This window comes from Anopheles maculipalpis, chromosome 2RL (genome assembly GCF_943734695.1).
Source record: "Anopheles maculipalpis chromosome 2RL, idAnoMacuDA_375_x, whole genome shotgun sequence".
Lineage (NCBI taxonomy): Eukaryota > Metazoa > Arthropoda > Insecta > Diptera > Culicidae > Anopheles > Anopheles maculipalpis.
This window is the reverse complement of record NC_064871.1, coordinates 55953108-55975412: the sequence shown is the minus strand read 5'-3', so window position 1 is coordinate 55975412 and position 22305 is coordinate 55953108. Positions and strand designations below refer to the sequence as shown.

Sequence of the window (22305 nt, the reverse complement as noted above, 5' to 3'; positions counted from 1 at the left end):
AAGACACCTTACAAGTGATAACCACATACTTTTTTCTTTAAGCAATGCTCCCAAGCCGTTCCTATTGAACAAAAAAAAATAAAATCACTGAAGATTAACCCAAACGATCCTACTCGTTTACAACGTTCAAAATCGGCTACCAAAGCAGATTTGCTATTTTACGTCTATTCTCTCTTTAACAGCATCTCGCTTGTCTAGTGGTTACATCCTCGATGAATCTTTAAGTGACTGACATCGGCAAAGGTAGTACGTACCTTTAATCGATCAGTTTATGCATGTACATAAAATGAAACACTGTTCCAGAAATAAATCTTCATTTTACAAGACGGCATGTCAACCGCATCGTTTTGTACCCATTCAACAGCACACGCAGTTTGAGATCGAGTGTGTTGCGCTGTTTTCGTTGTTTTGCATCTAATTGCGATTCTAATTGAGCTACAATACTTGCAATTGACGAAGCGGCCCGGCGGTGTAAGGGACAGCGGCGCCGGTCTTCATACGGCAGGACGCGGGTTCAAATCCCATCTGGATCGTCGTCCCCCCGTAGTGAGAACTCACTGACCAACTACAGTACTGCACAAAATAAATCATACGCGCAAAATAAAAAAAATTATCAGATAAAAAATATGATTTATTTGGAAGAATAACAGTGTTTTCACTAAAGTTTTAAGCATTGCAGAGAAAAATATTAAAAATAGCTTTATATGCTTACAAGAATTTGTTATAGCCAACAGTTGGTTTTTAGGAATGGACAAAATAAATCATACACTTAAAAAAACATTTTTTCTTGCCGTGATAATTAACTAACGTTCTTGCAGCACTGTAAAACTAGCAGCCCCCTGTGGCTTCTTTGACAATTCTTTTACAGGAAAGCGAGTGGATCAAAATATTGCTTCATATGAAAAGTGTAAAATGTAAGGAAAATTTATGTGAGAAATCTGGTTATAAGCGATCGCAAAAAAGGAATTGCTTTCCGGAAAATTGCTGAAAATTATTCGATTTCTATTGGAGCTGTGCAGCATATCTGGAAAAAAACACGAAACCTTTGGAATTGTGCACAAATTATCTGGACAAGGACGACATCGCGTTTATTCGCGCCAATAATTCGTGTGGCGAAGCAAAACGCTAAGTTGTATTCCAGGGAAATTAAGGAAACGATGAAACTGGATGTCGATCGCCGTACCATACGCCGGCGCCTCAACGAGAGTGGTTTGTAAAGTTGTTTGTCATCGAAGCGCCCTTTCATAAGCATGCAAAACTAACGGAAGAGATTGGAATTTTCCAAAAAGTACGCCGGGATGTCCATAGACTTTTGGAAAATCGTTTTGCGGAGCGATGACAGCAAGTATGAGCTGTTTGGACAAAAACGTGGATCCAGGGTATGGCGCAAACTATGGTTTGGGGATCGTTTGCGTGGTCTGGAGTCGGAAGTTTGGTGAATATCAAGGAGATTATGATCGCAGATGTATATATTGACTTGTTGAATGAAAATTTGGAGGTTTCGCTATTGAAAACTGGCCTAGAAACAAATTACATACTTCAACAACACAACGACCCCAAACATACGGCCAAAAAAACAACTCCGTTCTTCAAATCTAACTGAATTAAGGTGCTCGAATGGCCACCCCAATCTCCCAACTTGAATCCGATAGATAGAGTGGACACAACATCGATCTCCAACAAAGAAGACTATTTTGATGTTTTTTTAAATACAGCGTGGGAGAAAATTGATCCGGAATAACTAAGGAATCTTGTTGAAAGTATGCCTCGTCGATTGGAAGCGGTGTTGAAGGCAAAGGGTGGTCATAGCAAATGTTAAGGGTTCAAAAATAAAAAGACATATTTGATGTAAGCATAACTTGTGAATAAGAAATCTGGCGTATGATTTATTTTGTCCATTTCGATCATATAGCACATATTTAGAAAGTCATGCGCAATTCTAATAACCTCACTTCTACAACATTATTTCCTGATAATAGGACATCAACTTTCCTAAAGATAGCATTGTTGTAACTATAACATTGAAGGAAATATTGAGCTTATACAAAGAATAGTTAAAGCGTATAAAATTATTTTGTCCAGTACTGTACGTGGTATCGCGGCAGTCTAGTAAGCCATTTCGATGGCCGGTATGACCTTAGAGGTTGTCAAGCCAAGAAGAAAACCTGCGAATGATGCATTATATGCCCTAAAGTACTTATTTCCTCAAAGTGAGGCATTTCAACGGTCCAAATTCTGAATATGGCCGAATGGCTTCAAGTCAATGATGTCGTGAGAAAAGTTTTACTACGAAGACCAAATTTTCACAAACTGAACCAACAAATTCTGAATTCTCTGTTGGATTTCTCTGTTGGAGCTGTGTGAAAATTATTTGAACTATGATTTTGTCTAAAAGAATTTATCTTCATTAAGACTCCATTCTCGTAACTCGTTACGTGAGGCCTTGGTCGATGACGACAGTATGCTCTGTACTGGGTAACGCAAGCAATCCATAGCTCACGTTCCATTTCAGACACGAGGCACAACGTCACCGAAGCGTTGAAGGATGCTGTTTGTTTGTTTATTTACCCATCCGAACGGAGAAGAATGAACGCCGCTACGGTGGTGTGACAAGATGTACCGAACCGTCTACGTCATTTTTGTATTGACATGATAATTTTAAGCCGATTCCTAAAATTAACTTACGATCGTAACGGCCGACCGGCCGGCTTTCATGCTAGAAGAAAGCCGCCCGAAAGCCGTCAAAGGCAGCCCAGCCACCTTTGGGGTTGTCAACAATCGAGAACGGCAAATATTTGCTATCACACCGATTATACACGGCACGGGGAAGTACGCGTACTTTCATGGATGAGAGATTGAGACCATTACTAATAATCGAATCATGGCTGCTAATCATCAACGCTGCAACGTAGGCTTATCGGCAGAAGAGTTGGCCGGCCTAATAATATCATAATCACTAATTATGCGTTTTTTGTTAAACCATTTTGAAACAAACAAACTTCAAAAGAAGTGCAGCCTGAGTCATCCGATCGTAGCAATAACGAATTTACCAGAATTCGAATTAGAGTTTAACTTTATCATTTAAGTGAAACACATACCCACCTATCCTATTACTAATACAATCACAATAACGTTATCACCGCGTACTCGTATGCCTCCGTGCCTTGGCGATCACGCGCATGTCAGCCGTGATAAAATGTACAATTGATGATAAACGTTTCGGTTTTCGCCCTTATTTTGTTGCCGTTGTTTAACGTGAGGCCATGAACAGTTCGAAAAGGCGCAAATTTGGCCACACAATCAGCGTCGTAACCGAAATGTTTGATTAGACCTAGCAGACTTGCTTTTCAGAGAGTTCGGTATGAATATTTCGCCATTGCCCGAACATTTCGAACATTTATCGGTGTACAAATGATAAGCTTTTTAGCGTGTTGGGTGCGTGTAGGCGTGTACTATTCTCCCGCCTCTTTGCAGAGCCACAGTAAAGGGTGCAAAAAACAACAAAAAAAAAAAACATGGCAGAAACAAAACAACCTCCAACTCACGAAGAAGTTTACGATTATTGTTTTATCTTATCTCCAACGGTGTGGGGGAATTTTCATTACCAGCTCCGAGTATGTTGCCAGTGGAATCTCGTTCCTTTGCCTGGTTCTGCTCAAAATACAGCGTATATTCTTTTGCAATTGGATTACACAAATAATTGATGAATCTTGCTGCGTGTGAAGATTGTCGCCTGGCGGCCCGTCCCTTACACAGGGCAATTGCTTCAAGCCGCGATCGCACTAGTGCTAATGTGCCCTGTTGCGCAACAGATTGTAACGATTTCGCAGAAACGTACATTGGTTGGTACCATTTTTCCAAGATTGGAGCAAAAACAACGTCCAAATGCACGATCTACAACAGTATGGAACCCCCCCCTCCCCCCTTCCCCTCGACAAAGGCAGGGCAGATTATCAGGGTGAAAACAGGGTACGTACATGGGCAAAAACTACCACTTGTCTCCTTGAAACTCCACTCTGGAGGAAACCACCAGAAAACAACAAAAAAAGAGAAAAAAAAACAGAACGCAAATGGGGAGTATGCCATCGTGCTGGTGAAGCAAAAATAATTACCAGTCTGAAGAAACATGCAGCAAAAGGCTGTGGAAACATTGGGAGAACCTTAAGCCTGTTTGGTGGGTTACGTAGATAGAGGAGCTGACAGTGCTACTACTCCGCCCTGCATACCGTACCACGACGCTTTCGCTTCTCACTAGAGGCCAAGAATTCATTCACAAAAATTATGCTTCTTAGGTATGGAGCTACCTTGTCAGGTGTGGACATGTAGGAAACGTGTTCCATGACATTGTAGTCGATTCAAGACGAAATGAGAAAGTATTTCAGTTAACCGAAGTATTACTAGAAGCATTTTATTTGGATTGATAGAACCAATGTTAATTCACAGTTTACTTACCCCCGCCAGTAGAAGATTGTTTCTTCGCTGGTTGAAGCTCTCAAATATCGCTAATCTCGTTCCTACTAAAGGTGCTTTTTTGCTCCCTGTTGTTGTTGTAAGGGTCGCCCGTTGGGAAACTTCTACTGGCCGGCAAGACTTAATATTTTGTCACCAGAAGTAACCGATGTTGATAAGTGCTGCAGCTGCATAAAATCAGTTATCAGTAAAACGCTTTCCACACACACTCCACTGGCATAAATGCACGATTCCCGACTTGTGTAGCACACTATATTCTTTTGGAAGAATGCACAAATACACACAAACACACACACACATACGCAGGGGCACAAACACTAGCTTATATGTAGAACTGGACATTAGCTACAATACACAATCATTTCATTTACACAATGCACAATCAGGGTGCATTTTTAAAAACCGAAAGCAATGAGATCCTCGTGCGAAAATGAAATGTTCTTTACACACACACACATAGCTTACTTATTCGTAAAGTATTTGTTAGTGGTTCGGTGCACGGAAGGGCGAAAATAGCATTTTCCTCACATTATCAACACATTATGCATTATTCACACATTGCACCAGAGTAAACTTTTACGCACTTAATTGGCTAGAAGAAGGAGAAAACTTTATAACATTTATAAACATGATCGACGCATTAACGCAAAACGTGCATTGGGCCCATAATTAGAACCGTACACAGGATTAAACTCAACACAACTGTGACACACAGTTACACAACATCTGTCGGACAGTTGTCACCGACCGTCCGGGTTGGAACAATTTCACACAAAAACAGCACCAACAACAAAAACTTAAAAACTTAAATTGCTACAAGAAAAGATCTAAGCACACAACCATTGCTCCTAGCAACGACATTTCACTTGATCTTTTTTGGACAACTCTCACTCTTTCTCTCTCGCTCGCTCTCTGGCTAGAGGTAGCTAGGGTAGCGATCGACTCTGTACTCTGTGGGGTCGGTAGAACGTGGACCCGCCGCCGTTCCTTGGTTGTAAGGGTCTCGTGTTTGCTTCTTTTGCCAACTTGCACCAAAACACAACGTCGCCGCCCATTGCCACCATGCAAAATCATCTACGGTTTGACTTTTTGAGGAGTAAGTAAATACACAGACGCAAATACACACACATACACAAAGGCACACACTCGCTCGCTTCGCTCGCTCTCATCACCGTCACCTTCTTTGGACGCGTTGCGTTCGAGAGTGAAGATTTTATGAATGAATGGATCCGTTCGCGGGTACACAGGGCGCCTTCACTGCCACCATCAACCAAACGAGCGTTGTTTCTATCAAGAGAATCGTCGCACGTCGCTCGACCCCCCCCACCCACCATCTCGACACTCTTTCCTTTTGGACGCTTCTTTCCACGATCTTACGTGTTTGTTTGCCTACGAAGCAGCGCTGGGGTAGGTTTTGTTGTGTTACTCTTCATCGCTTTTTCCATCATCGGCGCGTTCCGCGCGGTTCTTTCATTTCCAATTCGGTTTAGCATGCGCGATGGCGGTTCACTATCGTGCTTTTTTTTTTTCTTTGCTTCATTATTCCTTTTCTCAACTTTGTTTCAATTCGTTTCGTCAGTCTCTTCTCCAACAGTAGCAAGGCACACTACGGCCAGAGATACGATACGAAAAAAAATCCCGCGACCCATCACCCGCACACCCGCTAAAAGGCCACCCCATAGCAACCGACCGGGTGGCTCAACGGTTTGTTCTTCGCGTCTTCGTCATCATGTACGTCCGCACGCCTGCCGTAATGTGCCGGCAAGGGTTTTAATGTAGCATCAGGCTGCTTACGGCCGCAGCTGACTAGCATATTAATTCGTGGATCTGTTCGATTGCCTTTCTATGTGCCTTGTCTGATCTTCTGGACATTCTCGGGTCTGCCAGTGTAGTGTAGTGTAGTGTAGAGTCCAGTCCCAGTCAGCGCGATCAGAGATTATCGTTAACTTGCGACTACTGCTACTCACACGGTTGGCTTGAATGAATTTGATTGTCTCGGAGAACACATAGATGCACACACACACACAGAAGTAATCCTATACTCCAAAATAAATACATCTTTTATGTGTGAATTTCATTGAAGAACTCGAAACAGAATGATCTTAAGATCCACACACGTGCACGCACACACTTACTTTACACTATGATTGTCTTTCGTATAGCACACACCAGCCTAAACTCTAAGTATTCTATCCTAGAAACACTGCGTGGTGTGCCATTCGTCCATCACTGGCCGGTTGGAGCCACGCGTTTCGGCGACACTGCACTATCACTAGTTTATCAACGACACATCGACGACCGAGCGGAACGAGGGACAGGGAATGTATTTTTTTTTTTGACTAAGCTCGCGAAGAGGCACTCAGAAACCGACCAGTGTTGGGGCACATCGGGATTGTTATCGCTGCTGCCCTGGACGGTTGGACCTAAATCGAGTTCATGTGCGCGATAAGAGCTTGGATGGATGGATGTATTGCTCACACTTTCCTCTACAACATTTCTTTGTTAACACTTGTACATTCATAAAATTGGCCGATATCGTAATTGTTGTTTCTTACATGCGAAAATCAGGGTCTGTTTTGGATCTTGGCGGTTTGATAAATGATGACCAATGTTTTCTGTAACACGTAATTTGGAGCAAATTCAAACCAAATTGTAATCGTACGGTTTACGTACGATACTCCGGCATCCGCGGTCGCACATTCAAACTGTACACACTTCAGCACCACGCGAGAACGTTCTCTCGAAAGACCTGAAAGGAAAATTTGTTGCTCAGCTTGTGATCAGTCGCAACAAACAGCCAGCAAGCGGTCGGCCACACGCACACCAGTTTAACTGCAGCGCACTGATCTTATTTCTTGCCAACAGGCGTCATACACACGAGCGATGTCAACTTCCAGCGAGAATCAAGGTTCACATCTGATAAAGTCGTGCTCTCTGTTGTTGCCTAGCCGTACATAATGAATAGTACATAAAATAAATTTACTGTTTTATTAACATTTTTTTACAATACACAATTATTATTTAAAAACAGGACAGGCAAGATTTTAAAAGACTAGATAATAGTTTATTAAAAGTCCAATTTTGGATCCATGCAAAACCAACACGTCCGTTGGTTCGAACATGAACAGATTGTTGGGCAACATGAATTCAGATTGTGGTTAGGGTTTTAACACTTTTAATATGAGCATTTGCAGAACGGCTGCCCATTGGTCGAGGCAATAACAACCGGACCAGGCATTAAATCAAAAAGTCTAGTAAGCCATGCCAAGAAGCAAACGATTTTGAGCATATTAATAAAAACAAATATTTTTTAAAACATATTTTAAAGATATAAAAAATGTGTCTCAAGACGCATAGCTCAAGTTTTTTTTTAATTTGGAAATTATCAAGTTAATTTTAATATGAGTTACGGATGGTCAAACGATGTTAAACGTGTGCACGCCACCATTTGTCCGTGGTCCTGCGTGTAGTAGGGAAGAGGATAGACTACATACGCGCAACTACAGTCCGTCCCATAGGGAATACGGTTCAGAACCAGAGTAATTGCATGATAGACCTAATGCATCTCACATATACTATTGCTTGATCCTCGAGCTACAGTACTGATCCCAAACGGATGAATGAGAGCAAAAAAAGGAACCCACATGCATACACACCAATACACACATACGCATCGCAACACCGATCACGATCACGCCTTTGTGGGTGTGGAACCTGTCTGGGCATAAGCAGGTAAGGATAGGATAGCGGACACAGTGGGACGGGTTGCGTTGAAAGTTATGAATGAAAACCCACACACCTGAACCACCAGGCCGTATAAGCGATATTCATTCTGTTACGATTCTGCATGATCAGCGAGAGGGAGTGAGAGGGTTTGTATGTGTGATAGAGAGAGAGAGAGAAAGAGAGAGAAAGAGAGAGAGAAAGAGAGAGATTGAAAGAAAGGCCGGTAAGGGTGTACCACTGTGGTAAGGGTTGGGAACGTAAACGGGTTGATTGCACGTCAGCAAGTAGGTTTAGAGAGAGGGAGGGGAGCATCGTCCCACTCTAGATGACATAAAACCGCGTAAAGTTTAGTCAAGACAATATAGCAAGTCGTTGCATCGGAATTAGTGTAAACAATGATCGTCAGGTAGGCAGGACAGAATTGGGAGCTGTAAATTAAGTTAGCAACTTAATACTTTTTATTTTTATAGAGATTGTACATGAAATATTGTTAAATGTATTCAGTAAAATGTAAAATCAATGAATTTAATTTATGTAGCTTATGTAACTCAAACTATTTTTTTTTATTCGAGTTTGTTATGGTTCGAGGCCATGTTTTTATTTTTATTATGCTAATTATCACAAAAACATGTCTTTTATACCCTTATTTATGTTGGCCAATCAGTTTGTCGAAACTTTAGCCATTTCAACTTTCGAGGTCAGTTGATCGTGTGAGCCCCTAAATTACACCTACCGAAGCAAGAATTACTACACACTCATTTCGATTCAACTCCTGGGAAAAAATGCCTTTCTGTAGCTCGTTTCTCGAAATCCTTCGATAATGCCAGGGACCGGACCCTTGGCGAGCGTTGAACGCATTTTAAACCTCCTATCAGCTTCATTGCTCTGTGCAAGAAGTCACAGAATGTACACGTGCACACATACACCTACACACACACACACACAAACTCGCACGCATGTGATCGTCTTGAATGATCGAGTTTTTGGCTGCTGGATACTGTCCTGGTTCCCATCGGTTGTGTTTTCACTTGCATGGATTGTGATGCCGATGTTTGTTGTCATCTGTTCTTTTGGGGTTTGCTTTTCCTTCACATTGGTATCCCGTTCTTGTCTTATGGGTTTTGTGCTTCTATCTGTTTTCTTGTTCCATCATCTTCCATCTGTCTCCTTGTAGCATGGTTGGCCTGCATTTATTGCGTTTTTTTATGTTGCTTTTCGTCGTTCGTTTTTTCCTTTTCGTTTCACCGAGTCGTTGAAGCCTTTTGTATACTTTCTCGCTAGTATGGGTAACATGCACAGTATTTCTTTGCATATTCTCTTTCTTTCCGATGGTGAAGCACAAACAGAAGCATAATAAAAATAGACATGGGGATTGAGTGGGACAAGTGTAACTCAAAGCCATCCACTTTCGTTTACTGTACATTACATTCATCTTGTCGATGTACAACATCAACTGTTGAATGTCAGACTTTGATAGTTAAAGTTGCAATTCAGATGAGCTGAGCATTAGTAATGAATGTGAAATATATAGAAACGAATGTATTTTTAAATAAAGTTGCAATTGCCAATACTCGAAGTACCCCTTTTTTGGAAAGCTAAGGCTCATCTTCTTCTTGGCTTAACGTACCTTCTTGGCCATGCCGGCAATCGAGTGGCTTACTAGACTGCCGATTCCACGTACTTGGATAGTTAGTCCTCACTACTGGGGGGACGGTCCAGGTGAGATTTGAACCTCGACCCTGTCATGTAAAGGCCAGCGCCGTAGTCGCCTCCACCAGCCCCGTTAGAGAGCTTAGGTTAGATTGACTAAAATAAATAAACATTGCTAAGTCAAATAATTCGAACCACAAACCAGACCTGGGAATATACTATACGCAATAAAGCATATAGATCATTTATATGGGAAATGCATTTTCTAACTGTGATAGCTTTATTATCCTTGAACACGTCGTGAACGATCCTTGGAAGAATTTTACTTTGCCATGTTGCCAATAGTGTAACAGATCACTTAACAGACAACTCAACAGTATCAATAGACTCTGATTCCAGTCCATCATAACTTTGTAAAAGTCTTCCTATGTTACGGATACGCTACAGTACGGTACCAAACAATTTTCCAACCTTGGAATGGTTGATCTTCAGAATTTTCAAACGGTTGCGAGGTTCATTTTTCTGGCAAGTCTTGCTTAGGATCCGCTAACACAATCCTTGAACTGTGCTAACTGTGTAGATAGGGAACATTCATTCTGTGCTAACTGTGTAGACAGAAAATATTAGAACATTTGTGTAATCACCCAGAGTAAAATAGCCTAAAATACACTTTTACTTTTCATGTACATTAAGCCACTTAAAACATACACAATATCTCTTCACATTTAGTCATTCCTGCGTATGGATAAATGCTCTTAATGGGAATCGGTACTTGTGGATGATACGGCTTGTGGTAATCCGAAAGTATAAAAACAATAGACTGCCGAAGCAACCACAATCATTAAACCACGAGTAAATGAATACTTACCTACATTATTTTGCGTACTCTCCTTTAAAAACGAATTATTATTGGTTCATCGGAATGTCTTTTTTCTTGTAAAAAAAATTTTTTTAGCATCACAGATTACAAATATTTGAAATTTTTTGCAAACTTTTTTTCCTCGGGTTGATTATTTTACAAATATAATGCCCAACATCAAAAGAAGCTGCATTTATAAAAAAATTGACTTCGTGGTCCTTTTTTGAATTAACGGTAAAACGAATATTTTACGAAAGAACCGCACAGTGGGTTACCGAAGCTTTCGGCTCTATCTTCTAAACAACAACACTCCGTATGTCAACAAATGTCAAAGTTCGGTCGACCGTCAACAGGATTTAGCCAAAAGATTTCTCGGCATCGCAAAATCTTCCTGCATCTGTTATCGGAGCGAATTCTACGTTTACGTGAATAAAATATTCCGAAGGTATGTATATTTACGGTTTCCGTCATAAATTTCAATAAACGAAGCGAGCAAAAGCCTTTCTATACATTATCTAAGCGCTGCAAATCACTGGAACAGATGTTCCGGTTGCTTCCAAGTTACATAACGTGAGATATGAGGTTATTGTTGCACTGAAATGGTGTATTTTTCTTCTCTCCCGGCACCAGATGCTGACCAACCAGATCCTGTCCGCTGCCCGGGTCATGGGACTGCAGGCCCGCCGTAACTACGGTGTCTCTGCCGTTCTGCTGGCGAAGGCTAGCGATCCAATCCAGCAACTGTTCGTTAACAAGCTCCGCGAATATGCACAGAAGAGCCAGAGCGCGTAAGTTAAAAACAATAGCATATTATCTGCAAACGGATGTTTTCGTGTAAAGGAATCACACGCAAAATCATTTTATCAACTTTTTAAACCCCTTTTTAGCGGTGGCAAGCTTGTCGATTCAACGCCGGAAATCGAACGTGAATTGAAACAGGAGATGGAGAAACTGGCCAAGCAGTACGGTGGTGCGCAGGGCGAAGACATGACTGCCTTCCCCACGTTCAAGTTCGAGGAACCTAAGATTGATCCTATCAATGCGAGTGCTTAAGCTATGCCGGGTCATCTAAGAGCAGACCTGTTATAATAGGAACTAAACACTACTGCTACTACTGAAACAGATGTAAAAAGTATCGAAGTTGTGTAGCTATTTATTTGGCTAAGAAAAGAAATGTTATAGCAAAAGTAGTACAGTTGCGGCTTACGTTTGCAGTATGTGCTGAACAGTTTCTTCCAGAACACGCATGCGATAGTCTTTGGCCAGCATGTGGAAAGTCTGAAGCAATCGTCGTATCTCGCCCGTAGAGATGAGATTTTCAAAGTTACCGGTACAGGTGCAATATTGAGAGAGATTTTCCCGCTTGATTTGCTTGCACTTGACGCACCGTAGATCCTGCAACGTGTAGGACATCAGCTTTCGTTGAACGACGTCGAGGAGTCGCATTTCAATCTCCACGTTATCATAGTCGACGTTACACTGCGCACACAGCCACACAGGTAGGTCTCCATCCTTCAATGCGCGATGAGTGTCTTTGCAGAGATCTAAATCACGGCAATGGTTACACGCCTGGCAGATCACCTCCGTAAGGACGAACGATTTTATCGACTCTTTCCATATCGCCTTGTCACTAAAGTCTCCCACGCCGACAAGCAGCAACATGTTGCGCCGCATGGTCGTTAACTGCTCGTCTATTTCTTTGCAAGCCGCCAAAGCTTTAGAGACAGCTTTTACAAACTCTAAAGCCGGCCCGCTCGCACCACGTGCATATCCGTCGTGCATTTTCTGCACCATTCCATACGCGACGCAAGCTAACTTTTTTAGCGCACTTTCAGGGGAAACTCCTTCGGCCATCGTTTGCAGGAAGGAGACGACGAAGCTTTCAAAATTTGCACGACATCTTCTCTCCTCGGGAAGCTGCTCCGAGATGCTCCAGTTCATTTCGAGCGAAAGTTCCTCTTCCTCTGCATCCTCCTCTTGCGATGCTGGGGTGGTCATTTCCGCCGAGGCAATTACATCCTTCGGCAGATTGCCTCGCACACCACCATAGTTGGTAGGATCAATCCAGAGTAAAAATTCCCACGCTTGTTGAAAGGACAACGAAACGCTATGAAACAGCTCACGATTGCGAATGTTCTGCACAACAAAATCCGTGTAGCTAATGGCATCGGCAACCGTTCGTTTGCCGGTATCGATCACGATGCGATTGAAGTCCGCATATATGATCTCCGCTTTCATGCGCCGAAACTCGGCCACAATTTGCAGGAACAGTTTCCGCATCAGGGTGTTCAGTGCGCGTCGTAAAGCAGGATCGTACAGTAGGGCACGGCTCGACCGTACCCAACGGTAGAAATGAATGATCTGAAAGTCGGAAAACACATTCCGGTTGATGGAAACTTCGCGCAACCATGCGTTGACCATCATTCGCATTACGCGAAATGCTTGACTACAAAGGGCCGTTTCGTCGTAGTTGGAAAGTTGTGGCCCGTTCGGTCCACTGGTGATCATCTCTTCTAGCGATGCTTGTGGCATTACGTCGAACGTAATTGCTGAAGACGTTCCCTCGAGTTCCTGCACTTTACTTGCCTGCAGCAAAGCCGAAACGGCCAAACTCTCCACGGTTAGTTCAACGCAAACAGATCGATAAAGTCCCGCGCGATTCTGTACGATCGAGATGTTATCCTCAAATTCGGCCAGCAGTCGACTGTCGTCCGCTTCGCGTCCACCAAGGTCGGGACGGGCCCCGGCTGAGCACCAAAGAACGAAATTATAACGCTGCAGCAGTCTGGCATAGAATAAATCGGCCCCGAAAAGAACTGTATCCGGTGGCATGTTGCCCAAGGGCAGCTGGAAGTAGAGACATTGTTCTAGCATCATTTGCAGTACGCGGTTAAGATTGAGGAAGTGTCTTATCATGGACCGTGCACCGTGCCGTTGCCAATCGAGCCCGGAGAGAAGAGCCGCATCGTCTGCAATGTGAATAGAAACCTCCGGGAACTCTAAGCAGATAGGCAAATTTTGATTTAGCTTCTGCAGTCCAAGTGCGGTTTGAAGGCATAGCAGCGTTGGTCCACGTTTTTCGTCTCGATATGCCGTTAGCGCTCGTGTAACACGCTGGTACACCTGCTTAGCATCGATTTCCATGTACACCTCGAATGTCATATCTGGCGGTGGTAGCATTTCTTCTTGATTTTCGCCACCGGCCGTTAGGAGTGCAATCCGTTCGGAGGTGTAAAGATTCTTTACGGTTGGCAGTTGATTCGTGCGTACCGTATCCAGCACGATCACAAGCGCTTTTTTGTTGGCTGGCGAAAATAGGCCCCACATCTCACGTTTTCCCGTTGGTGAAACGTGCTGATAAATGAATATCTTGCGCATATTCACACCACCATTTTTTGAGCTCTTCAAGTAGGATGTGGAGTTACTGGGACGCATTTCCAACTGCTGTATGTTGAACGCTTCGAGATCTTTCGTTGCTAAAGCTGCCAGCGCTCTTGCTTCAGACCGCTGTACTGCGCATACACAGCCCAACTCCATGAGGGCACGAAATTCTAGCGTCATTTGCGTTTCGTAAATGCCCTCAATATCGGGCGTAGCAAGATCGGCGAGCAAACCGAGACGATTATCGCGAAAGATCTGCTCCGGAACCACGTACTGGTAGAGATGGTAGACGGGTCGTGCACGTGGCAACACACGGTGAACCTTTTTCCACATCGATTTGCCCGCCCCCGGCGTTATTGCACCGTCGTTCTCGGGAGGTGCCGGAGTTCGCTGGTTAACGTAAAAGATTCGCTGTACCGAGAGTCGAATTTTGTGCAACTCCTCTCCAACCATAGCCCACACGGTAAAGTTGCCCAGGTCGTCCACCGGTATAAGCTGTATAATCTGCCAGCTTTGCTCAATCAGCGAGCGTTGCGTTTTGCGCAGGAAGCCACCCAGCGTCACAGCTCGAGTTGGTGCCGCTGCACTGACATTTTCATCGACGGCAGTACGAATTCGTTTGCTGTTGTTACGCACATCGCGATGGTGGCGATCGCGTTGAGATATTTGCCAGCGCCATTTGCGCTTATGAAACCGTAGCCATTCTACCAGTTCTGCCTTGGTGGTGCCAGGTGAGGGCGGATCACCCAGAGCTTCGCGCCACGTTTTTGGAACTGTAGGCACCGGTTCATCATCGGATTGTGCTCCACGATCGTCAGATCCTTCTCGGCGACGTTTGTGCGCTACGGGAACTCCCGGTAACTGGCCTCCATTGGATTGTTTGCTTACTAAATCTTCCACGTCGGTAAGGTCTGTACTGGGAGCGGCTGGTTTTGGCGGTGCTACGCTAAACATTTCGCTTATGCGTCGTTGTTTCAAGGTGTCATTTTTCTCCAACATTTTCTTGTGCAACCAGTCGGGATGCTGCACACGCGGTACCGGATTGTTTAACCCCTGCAAGGCAGCCGGGATCGTGATGATTTTCTGAATCGTTCCTCCCAATCGTTCGATGTAATAGTTCCAATCCAAAACATCCCGAATGTCGGCATCGCCCATCGTATTGTCCTTCAACCAGCGTCGCAAATAATGCCGTCGTACACTTACTTCGGACTGAAATATAGCCAGCGGGATGGCTCGTTCGGTTACCGGGGCTCCTTCCGGTTTGCGAGAAATTATAAACTTACACGCCAGTCCAGCATCCTTTACCATTTGATCTCCCAAAAATTCGGCCAAACGTTTTGCCGTCGAGATGGAAGTTGATTTCTGTTCGCCATAATCTTCAAGCTTTCGCGACATAGAACGATTCTCCGAAATCAGTTCAAACAGCTCGCTGTCCGGCATATTGTGCCCCTTGCTGTACAACACATCTAGCCAATAGTCGGCTATTTTGGCCACGGACGCATAACACTGCTCCAGCGTTGAGCCTTGCAGGAACGCTTCGAATACGGATGATTGAAATATCTTAATCAGCTGAAGCTCTCCACGCCGTTTTACCTCGAAGCCCTTCAGTTCTGCCAGCGACCCATCGAAGTTAAATACTGCGTAGCGTTTTTTCAGCTTTTTACCTTCCTCTTTGGCTGCCGGTAGCACCATAGCCAGGTAAGGGCCATCAACCTCGAAGAAAATCGAGTTTTCCGAACGTACCGAATATTCAGCGCCCTTGCCGCCATCTCCAGCTCGCACCAGCTCATGATACTGTTCGTTGGTAAAATGATCCTTCACCATCGTGTTTAACACAGCATTTGGGTACGAAACGTTGAGCGTTTTCTTCTTCTGATGGTTTGTTCGGAAGGTAAACTCTTGGGGAAATGATGCGGGTAATATGCACCATATACCGTCGGTATCCAGCTCTAGCGGTCGACCAACGCGTTCGATGATTTCTCGCGCTTTTGTGATAATGTTCGAACCAGTCAAACAGACAATTCCCGCCATTGGCATGCTGTGCCAACGGGCACCCTTACGCATCACGTATCCGTAGAACGAATTGAGAATGCATTTGTGAGCAAGCTGCAGGGAGTCGTACAGTACTTCGCGCCCTTTTGCGGCCTTTATTTCGCCTGCATCACCACTCTTTACAGCCGCCGTAACCGCCGCTTTTGCAACCTTAGTTAACGCCTTATACTCATACCGACGATCACGGAACGCTCGCACCGTATCGACGTAGAAACTGTTTTCCTTCTGGCAGATGGTAGACGTTCGCGTCTCCAACCGTGTAACCTTCGTTTTCTTGTACGCCTTTCGGCAGTAATCCGACAGTCTTTTCTTCTCGTAATTTGCTTGATCTTCGCGCGACAGTTCGTGAAAGGCGCGCTGTGGACCACCTGGAAACAGTGGCGGAAACTTCTCCGTCTCAAGCTGCTGTTGAATGCGCTGAAATTCGTTACGACTTGCTGGAAGCATTTCTCCGCGCCACAGCCACTCCATGTCCCGTTTGCATAGTGCACCCGGTTTGTTGTAATCACACGCAGCACAATCCGCATCACTCACCATGGATGACGGTTGAAGACGGTTCGTAAGTATGATGTTCGGGTACATGGCACCGACATCGAGATGGTAAATGACTGGCTGCTCGAGCCGCGTAGGAATGTCGTGCAGCTGTTGGAGCGCTGATAAAATTTCCGCCTTGACTTCTTCAAAGTTGATCACGTCCGATATGGGAACGCCTTCTTCGGTAACAATTGCATGCTCCAGTACTTTCTCCACATTGCCTTGCAGTTGTTTGATCATATCCGGGTCAAGCCGAAAGCGAGTACTGATGTCAGCGCGAAACACACCGGATTCGAGCGCTTCCACGTGTCCTCCTACGTACGTTTCCGAGTCCAGGACATGCCCATCGTTGGTAAGTTTATTCAACTCCGACACTTGCTTGTTAGGAAATACAATGTTCACCTTGAACGCTTCCTTCATAAGCAACGATTCGCAAAGCGTTCCCGAACCTTTCCGCAGTATTTCATCCGGTTCCATCGGAATGATCGTTGCCAGCGCAAAGATGAATGGGTGCACATACTTCATATACAGGTAGTACGTAGCTACCGCATCCGAGACCGAATAGTTGGCCAACACCTGCGGTTGCTCCACCGCCATCCGGCACATCTCTTCCGGGTCCAATTCGACGGGATCGTACCGCAGTTTACTCTTCGCGACCGCTTTCAAACCATGCGAACCAACCGGAAGATACGAATCACGCTTCACCCAACACAAACAATCGAGATGCATTGCAGGACGGCACAGATAATTGCCATCGCGCCCATTTACCTTTGAGAAACCTATCTCGCGTCGCATATCCAGATCGTATACTGCTGCACGTGCTTCAACGAACGGCCAATCGAAAAAGTCACCGTTGTACGTTACAAAGATGTGCGGTTTTACCTCCAGGATATGGTCGAAGAATTTCTGCAACAGCCCCAGCTCGTTAGCTTCGTTAAAAACTATAAAGTTGCCTTCGAATTCTGGCTTCGGGGTGTACTCGAAATCATCTACATCGCCACTAATGATCTCACGGTTCGTGATCAAATAGCCCTGTCCATCGATCATGTAGGATATCATCATAATTTGATCGGTTTGCGCGTCTGGAAACTTGAGCGGTAGTTTCGTAGTTTCGATATCGAACGCTAATATGACCGGCTCAGGACGATCTATGATGTCGGGGCGAGGCGTAATAACTGGCGGTTCATCCCCACCCCGGCACCGGACTGTATACCACGTGCCACAGAATATGTTCAAGTCAATAGACACTCGAACGTGGTACGGTACGTCGTGCTCTCGTATGTCCACAATGTAGTCATAAAAATCCACATTCTGATTCGGTCCGCTTCCTTCGCCTTCGGTACCATCGAAGCGAATTGCGGTCGACAGCGAGGTGCTCAACATCTGCATGTAATACGTGTTGGCCTTTTCACGCTCCCGATTTTTGCGTACCGCAGTGTTCAGATCACGCTTTACCTTGTTCATCTGTGTCGTGTTCGGAAAGCGCAATTTAAGCAAATTTTGCTTCAACCCGCTCAAATGATTCGGCAAATCGAGATCTTCCTTTTGTATGTGTTCAATGGCAAGCAACTGACCGGAGTACTTTTTACCTAGAAACTTGGCCACTTCCAGGGAGGTGCCGTCGCGTGTGATCAGCAACAGGTAGGGAGCGTAGATGACCGTTGTTTTATAACGACTTCCGTCCATTTGTAAGAAATACATATCCAAAGCGGCTACCAGTCGGCGGTCCTCATTAAGAATTTCCGTCTGTAAAGTGAATGTGAAGTACAACTTTGGACAGGGCGCTCGAATCGATAAAATGTTTGCTACTTACCGAGTGTATGTTGATAAGATAGCCTGTGCGTTCTTGCGTGTCTTTCACCCGTTCGAACCCGTACTTGAGATCGATTTGGTCATTCTCTCGAGACTGTCGGTAGCCGATCTCGTTTGTATCATCACTGTTGGAATACACCGGGCATGAATAAAATGTCGTAATAGTTAGGAGAGGAAATGCACACCAAATTCTTACCCTTCCGCTTTTTCTGCGTTATATTTTCCTGTGTTTGTCGAAAACATTTTTACGAAAAGAGTATTTCACCGTTCCAGTTCCAAAACAATACCATTCCAAGCTCAACTGACAGTCTCATTTGCGCGCCAAATGGTAGATCGTTCTGTCAACCTGATTGTTCTGCTGCATATCTACAATAACAAAACATATGGAGTCACATTTCTTTCAACTTTTCTGAAATTTATCTCCACACATTTATGTTAGTTAAAAAACATAGAAAATGAATATCTCAACAAATTACCATGTATTTTTTGTTTCATAATGCAAAAAGCCAATTGATCGTGCAAATTGCTACTGTTTGACAGCGAGTAAAGTCAATTTGACAGGGAACAAGTAATGTTACCAAACCGTGTGTATAACCAGCAAACCATCTAGGCGCGAAGATTTGCTTGGCATGCAGAGTGAAATTAAATTTGTGAACAACAAAGCACAGTGCACAGGAAATGAGCGAAATATCTCGATTAAAAGCACAAATAACAACCCGCTTTTCTCTCGGTGGGTTCCAGATTCGAAGGTACAAATGAGATTTGTTTATATAGTATCGTTCCGTTTTAGAAATGTTGCACTTATTTCAGTGAAGCAAGTACATTCCTTGCCCAACAGCTACATCCGCTCGATGAAACGGAACGCAAGAAATGGATTACGAATGTGGCTAACCACGTTCAGGGCCAATGTTTAAGTCTCCCGGTGGTTGAAAAGCAACACATCGAACTGGCTATTAAGGAAGCAAACAACACGGGATTGGATGATTCAGAAACGATATTCCGCGTCATCAGTGCTTTCGATGTGCCTTCATTCGTGTATTGTGAAGAGAAGAAAAAGTTCCTGCTGGACACGAGCAAGAAAAGTTTATTGGCGGTACCGGATGCAAAGTCGAACTATATCCGCGAACGATACTGGCTGCTGTGGCAAAAAACATGTCGTCACGAATCGTTTTCCCAGCGCATGGCACCGGGTACGGATGAAACGGGAAAGAAAAGCAGATTGATTCTGCGCAAAGTGGAGAATATTCTCTCAACGTCCAAGATGAACGACGTCGTTCTGCTGGGATTGTTAACACAGCTTATGGAAGGTCACTATTACCTGGAAGATCCCACTGGCTCGGTTCCGATTGATATTAGCCAGGCCAGCTTCTCCTCCGGCTTGGTTTGCGAGGGAAGCTTTCTGCTGGCCTACGGCAAATATCGGGACGGTATTTTGAAAATAGATGAGATTGGTTTTCCGTTTCCAGAACCGGCCGCCAATAGTAGGGCCTTTTATGGATCCGTCAACAGTTGGGGAGGTCCTTCGAAAACGCTGCTAAAGTACTCACGGAATTTGGGCGAATTGGAGAAAGCTAATCCTGAGCACAGTATTGTATTTTTATCGGACTGTTGGTTAGATAATCCGCTGGTAATGGAAAAGCTGAATCAATTGCTGCGAGGGTACGATGATTTTCCTCCAGTTGCAATAGTTCTTATGGGACCGTTTGCCAAGACGAACGAAAATGTATATTCGCTGAAAAGTCTTTTTCAAAAGTTGGGTGACATGTTGTCCGAGTGTGAGAAGCTCAAAACACAAACGGATTTGGTTATAGTGCCCTCGATCGATGATCCTGCTGCGGCAAACATCTTACCCCGGCCACCTATACCAGATGCATTAACGATGGAGCTAAAAAAGCGATTTCCCCGAACTATTCTAACGACTAATCCTTGCCGTTTGCAATACTGTACGCAACAAATTGTAGTGTGTCGAGCCGATTTAGTAACCAAATTATGTCGAAATACGATTCATTTTCCCAAGGAAGGGCTGTTGGAAACGCATGTAAGTAATAGTGTAAAAACATTACCTTATTTGCTGCCTATTGTACTTATGCATACTTTCTGTTGTTTTCAGTTTGCCCGGACGATTATAAATCAAAGCACGCTAGCGCCGCTTACACCAATTGCCTTTCCAACACATTGGAGCTATGATGCGGCTCTTTCTCTTTACCCGCTGCCTGATTTAATCGTCATCGGTGATCCATGCCAAGGATTTCATACCACCGAGCACGACTGTACGGTAATGAACGTAGGATCCTTTCCGAAATCGAAATTTGCATTTAAAGTGTATTACCCTTCTACTAAAATTGTCGAAGATTCGCAAATACCTGATGAAGAATAAACATAAGGGAATCATTTTGAACTGCTTCGTTGTGGAGAGTTGGCACCTTTGTGTGGTAACAGTTTTCGAGAAATGTGCTCAATATTGGGTCAATATTATAAACTTTGTTTTGTTCGTCAGAGGTTAGCTTGTATGGTATAGTATGCTAAACAACAGGACAGAACAGATTAAATTAAAGACCGTTCTAAGAAAGCTCACAACAACCACTTTTCTATCGTTTGGAATCACTGCAAAAAAACGAACGACATATTGGCTAAGACTGGTACAACTTAGACAAACGATAGCGTTCATGTTCTAAATGATATAAACTTCCTAGACACTGGAGGTGTTCAAGAGATAGGAAACTGTTACGAAGAGAATTAAAAAAAATAGAGTACTAACAACTTAATTACGGGTATGACGGACTGTTAAAATGCTCAAGACTTTGAAGGTGATTTCCGCTTGAAGATTAATCAGCTGCAAAATAATTAAAGACAACTCTTCTGACAATTCTTTAAAGTTCCTTGATACTGTTTATTTATTTATTTAGCTAAACAATCAATCTATGTTTCCGTGTCGAGTCTTAAGTAGCATAGGTTCAGGTCCGAGTTTTTCAATCTGGAAGTATTTTGCTTCGTTGGATTTGACCACTTACATATATTTGTTTCAATGGTTTGTAAGTAATTTGTTCAATTAAATAAATGATTGCTATTCAAATGTGGCGCAGGTTGACTATTTCAAACCCTTTGCACATTAAAAGACGTTAATAAGTTCAACGATAGTATATCAAATGTGGCATTACTAACGGCGAATGTTAAGATGGTTTCAGTAAGTGGAGGAGACATATAGTTAATTTTACATAGGCCTAACATTTTGAGTATCCTACAATTGTGTTTTATAGTGAGCTAAATGCGTTACAAAGATCGTTCTATGATCCCTATATTCTGGCCAAATTAACTTATTACCGTGCTTGCATGTTACGAAGTTATTTCCTATCAAGAAACGAAGCAGTTAGAATAGCTTTTAGCATTCTTTTAGCAAAGAGGAAATTGCAAAGAGATTACAATTAGTATGAGGAAATTCGTGCTCCACATCAAATTCAGTCACTACAGTCGTAACAAACACTTCTTTTAACAAAACCCGACTGATAATAATAATTGACGTAATGGAGACAAAATCAGGTGAGTTTTTTTTCGGTCAAGGGCATTCGGCAGATCGGTCAGATCAAGGGCATTTGAGTAATCTCACATAAATTTAGGTTTGATCCAGCCTGAGATCTTACTAACTATCAATCTGCCGAGACTGTACACGATGCGAGTTTCGGGAAGCTTTGCGCAGCAGTGTCTATCTTGCCTACAATGCATTCGAAAACCTCATCTCGTGTCTTGTTCCTGAAAATGTGACACAGGTTTCTCATCGGTACTGCTTTGCAGATGTTAAGCACCTGTTGAAACAATGGCTGACA

The 22305-nt window shown here is 43.7% G+C and overlaps 7 protein-coding genes across 8 annotated transcripts in view; 2 read left to right on the top strand and 5 right to left on the bottom strand.

Moving 5' to 3' along the window:
- LOC126559341 (calmodulin) overlaps positions 1-22305 on the bottom strand; it is a 279933-nt gene that overhangs the window by 106797 nt on the left and 150831 nt on the right. The window lies entirely within an intron of this gene.
- Positions 1-22305, bottom strand: part of LOC126559276 (zinc finger protein 593 homolog) — a 338322-nt gene that overhangs the window by 170487 nt on the left and 145530 nt on the right. The window lies entirely within an intron of this gene.
- LOC126558182 (hydroxylysine kinase) overlaps positions 1-22305 on the bottom strand; it is a 172340-nt gene that overhangs the window by 41149 nt on the left and 108886 nt on the right. The gene's annotated exons all lie outside the window — the stretch shown is intronic.
- The window catches only part of LOC126557047 (ETS-like protein pointed), a 176419-nt gene that overhangs the window by 78121 nt on the left and 75993 nt on the right, over positions 1-22305 (bottom strand). The window contains exon 2 of the mRNA XM_050212688.1: positions 4453-4502. The gene's annotated coding sequence lies outside the window, so the exon portion shown is untranslated. The remainder of the gene's footprint in view (positions 1-4452; positions 4503-22305) is intronic.
- On the top strand, positions 11026-11840 carry LOC126559487 (ATP synthase-coupling factor 6, mitochondrial). The gene is made up of 3 exons (XM_050215652.1): positions 11026-11150; positions 11336-11493; positions 11593-11840. Exons 2-3 carry the CDS (start codon positions 11336-11338, stop codon positions 11756-11758), a joined length of 324 nt encoding a protein of 107 aa, XP_050071609.1. The 5' UTR covers positions 11026-11150; the 3' UTR covers positions 11759-11840.
- On the bottom strand, positions 11907-18727 carry LOC126559914 (DNA polymerase epsilon catalytic subunit 1). Its single transcript, XM_050216081.1, has 3 exons — positions 18681-18727; positions 18486-18609; positions 11907-18418 (listed from the first exon to the last, which is right to left on the bottom strand). The coding sequence occupies exons 1-3, from the start codon at positions 18725-18727 to the stop codon at positions 11909-11911; spliced, it is 6681 nt and encodes a 2226-aa protein (XP_050072038.1). The 3' UTR covers positions 11907-11908.
- On the top strand, positions 19144-20891 carry LOC126557739 (DNA polymerase epsilon subunit 2). The gene is made up of 3 exons (XM_050213616.1): positions 19144-19233; positions 19295-20522; positions 20595-20891. The coding sequence occupies exons 1-3, from the start codon at positions 19163-19165 to the stop codon at positions 20859-20861; spliced, it is 1566 nt and encodes a 521-aa protein (XP_050069573.1). The 5' UTR covers positions 19144-19162; the 3' UTR covers positions 20862-20891.

What these genes read in the sequence shown, in the direction of transcription:
- LOC126559487 (XM_050215652.1), top strand. Translation starts at nt 11,336, where the DNA reads ATGCTGACCAACCAGATCCTGTCCGCTGCCCGGGTCATGGGACTGCAG. An exon ending in GCACAGAAGAGCCAGAGCGC is followed by an intron (nt 11,494 to 11,592) that starts GTAAGTTAAAAA and finishes ACCCCTTTTTAG; the next exon opens with CGGTGGCAAGCTTGTCGATT.
- LOC126559914 (XM_050216081.1), bottom strand. Translation starts at nt 18,727, where the DNA reads ATGTTTTCGACAAACACAGGAAAATATAACGCAGAAAAAGCGGAAGG. An exon ending in AACGCAGAAAAAGCGGAAGG is followed by an intron (nt 18,610 to 18,680) that starts GTAAGAATTTGG and finishes GTATTCCAACAG; the next exon opens with TGATGATACAAACGAGATCG. An exon ending in ATCTTATCAACATACACTCG is followed by an intron (nt 18,419 to 18,485) that starts GTAAGTAGCAAA and finishes TTCACTTTACAG; the next exon opens with ACGGAAATTCTTAATGAGGA.
- LOC126557739 (XM_050213616.1), top strand. Translation starts at nt 19,163, where the DNA reads ATGAGCGAAATATCTCGATTAAAAGCACAAATAACAACCCGCTTTTCT. An exon ending in GGTGGGTTCCAGATTCGAAG is followed by an intron (nt 19,234 to 19,294) that starts GTACAAATGAGA and finishes CACTTATTTCAG; the next exon opens with TGAAGCAAGTACATTCCTTG. An exon ending in AAGGGCTGTTGGAAACGCAT is followed by an intron (nt 20,523 to 20,594) that starts GTAAGTAATAGT and finishes TGTTGTTTTCAG; the next exon opens with TTTGCCCGGACGATTATAAA.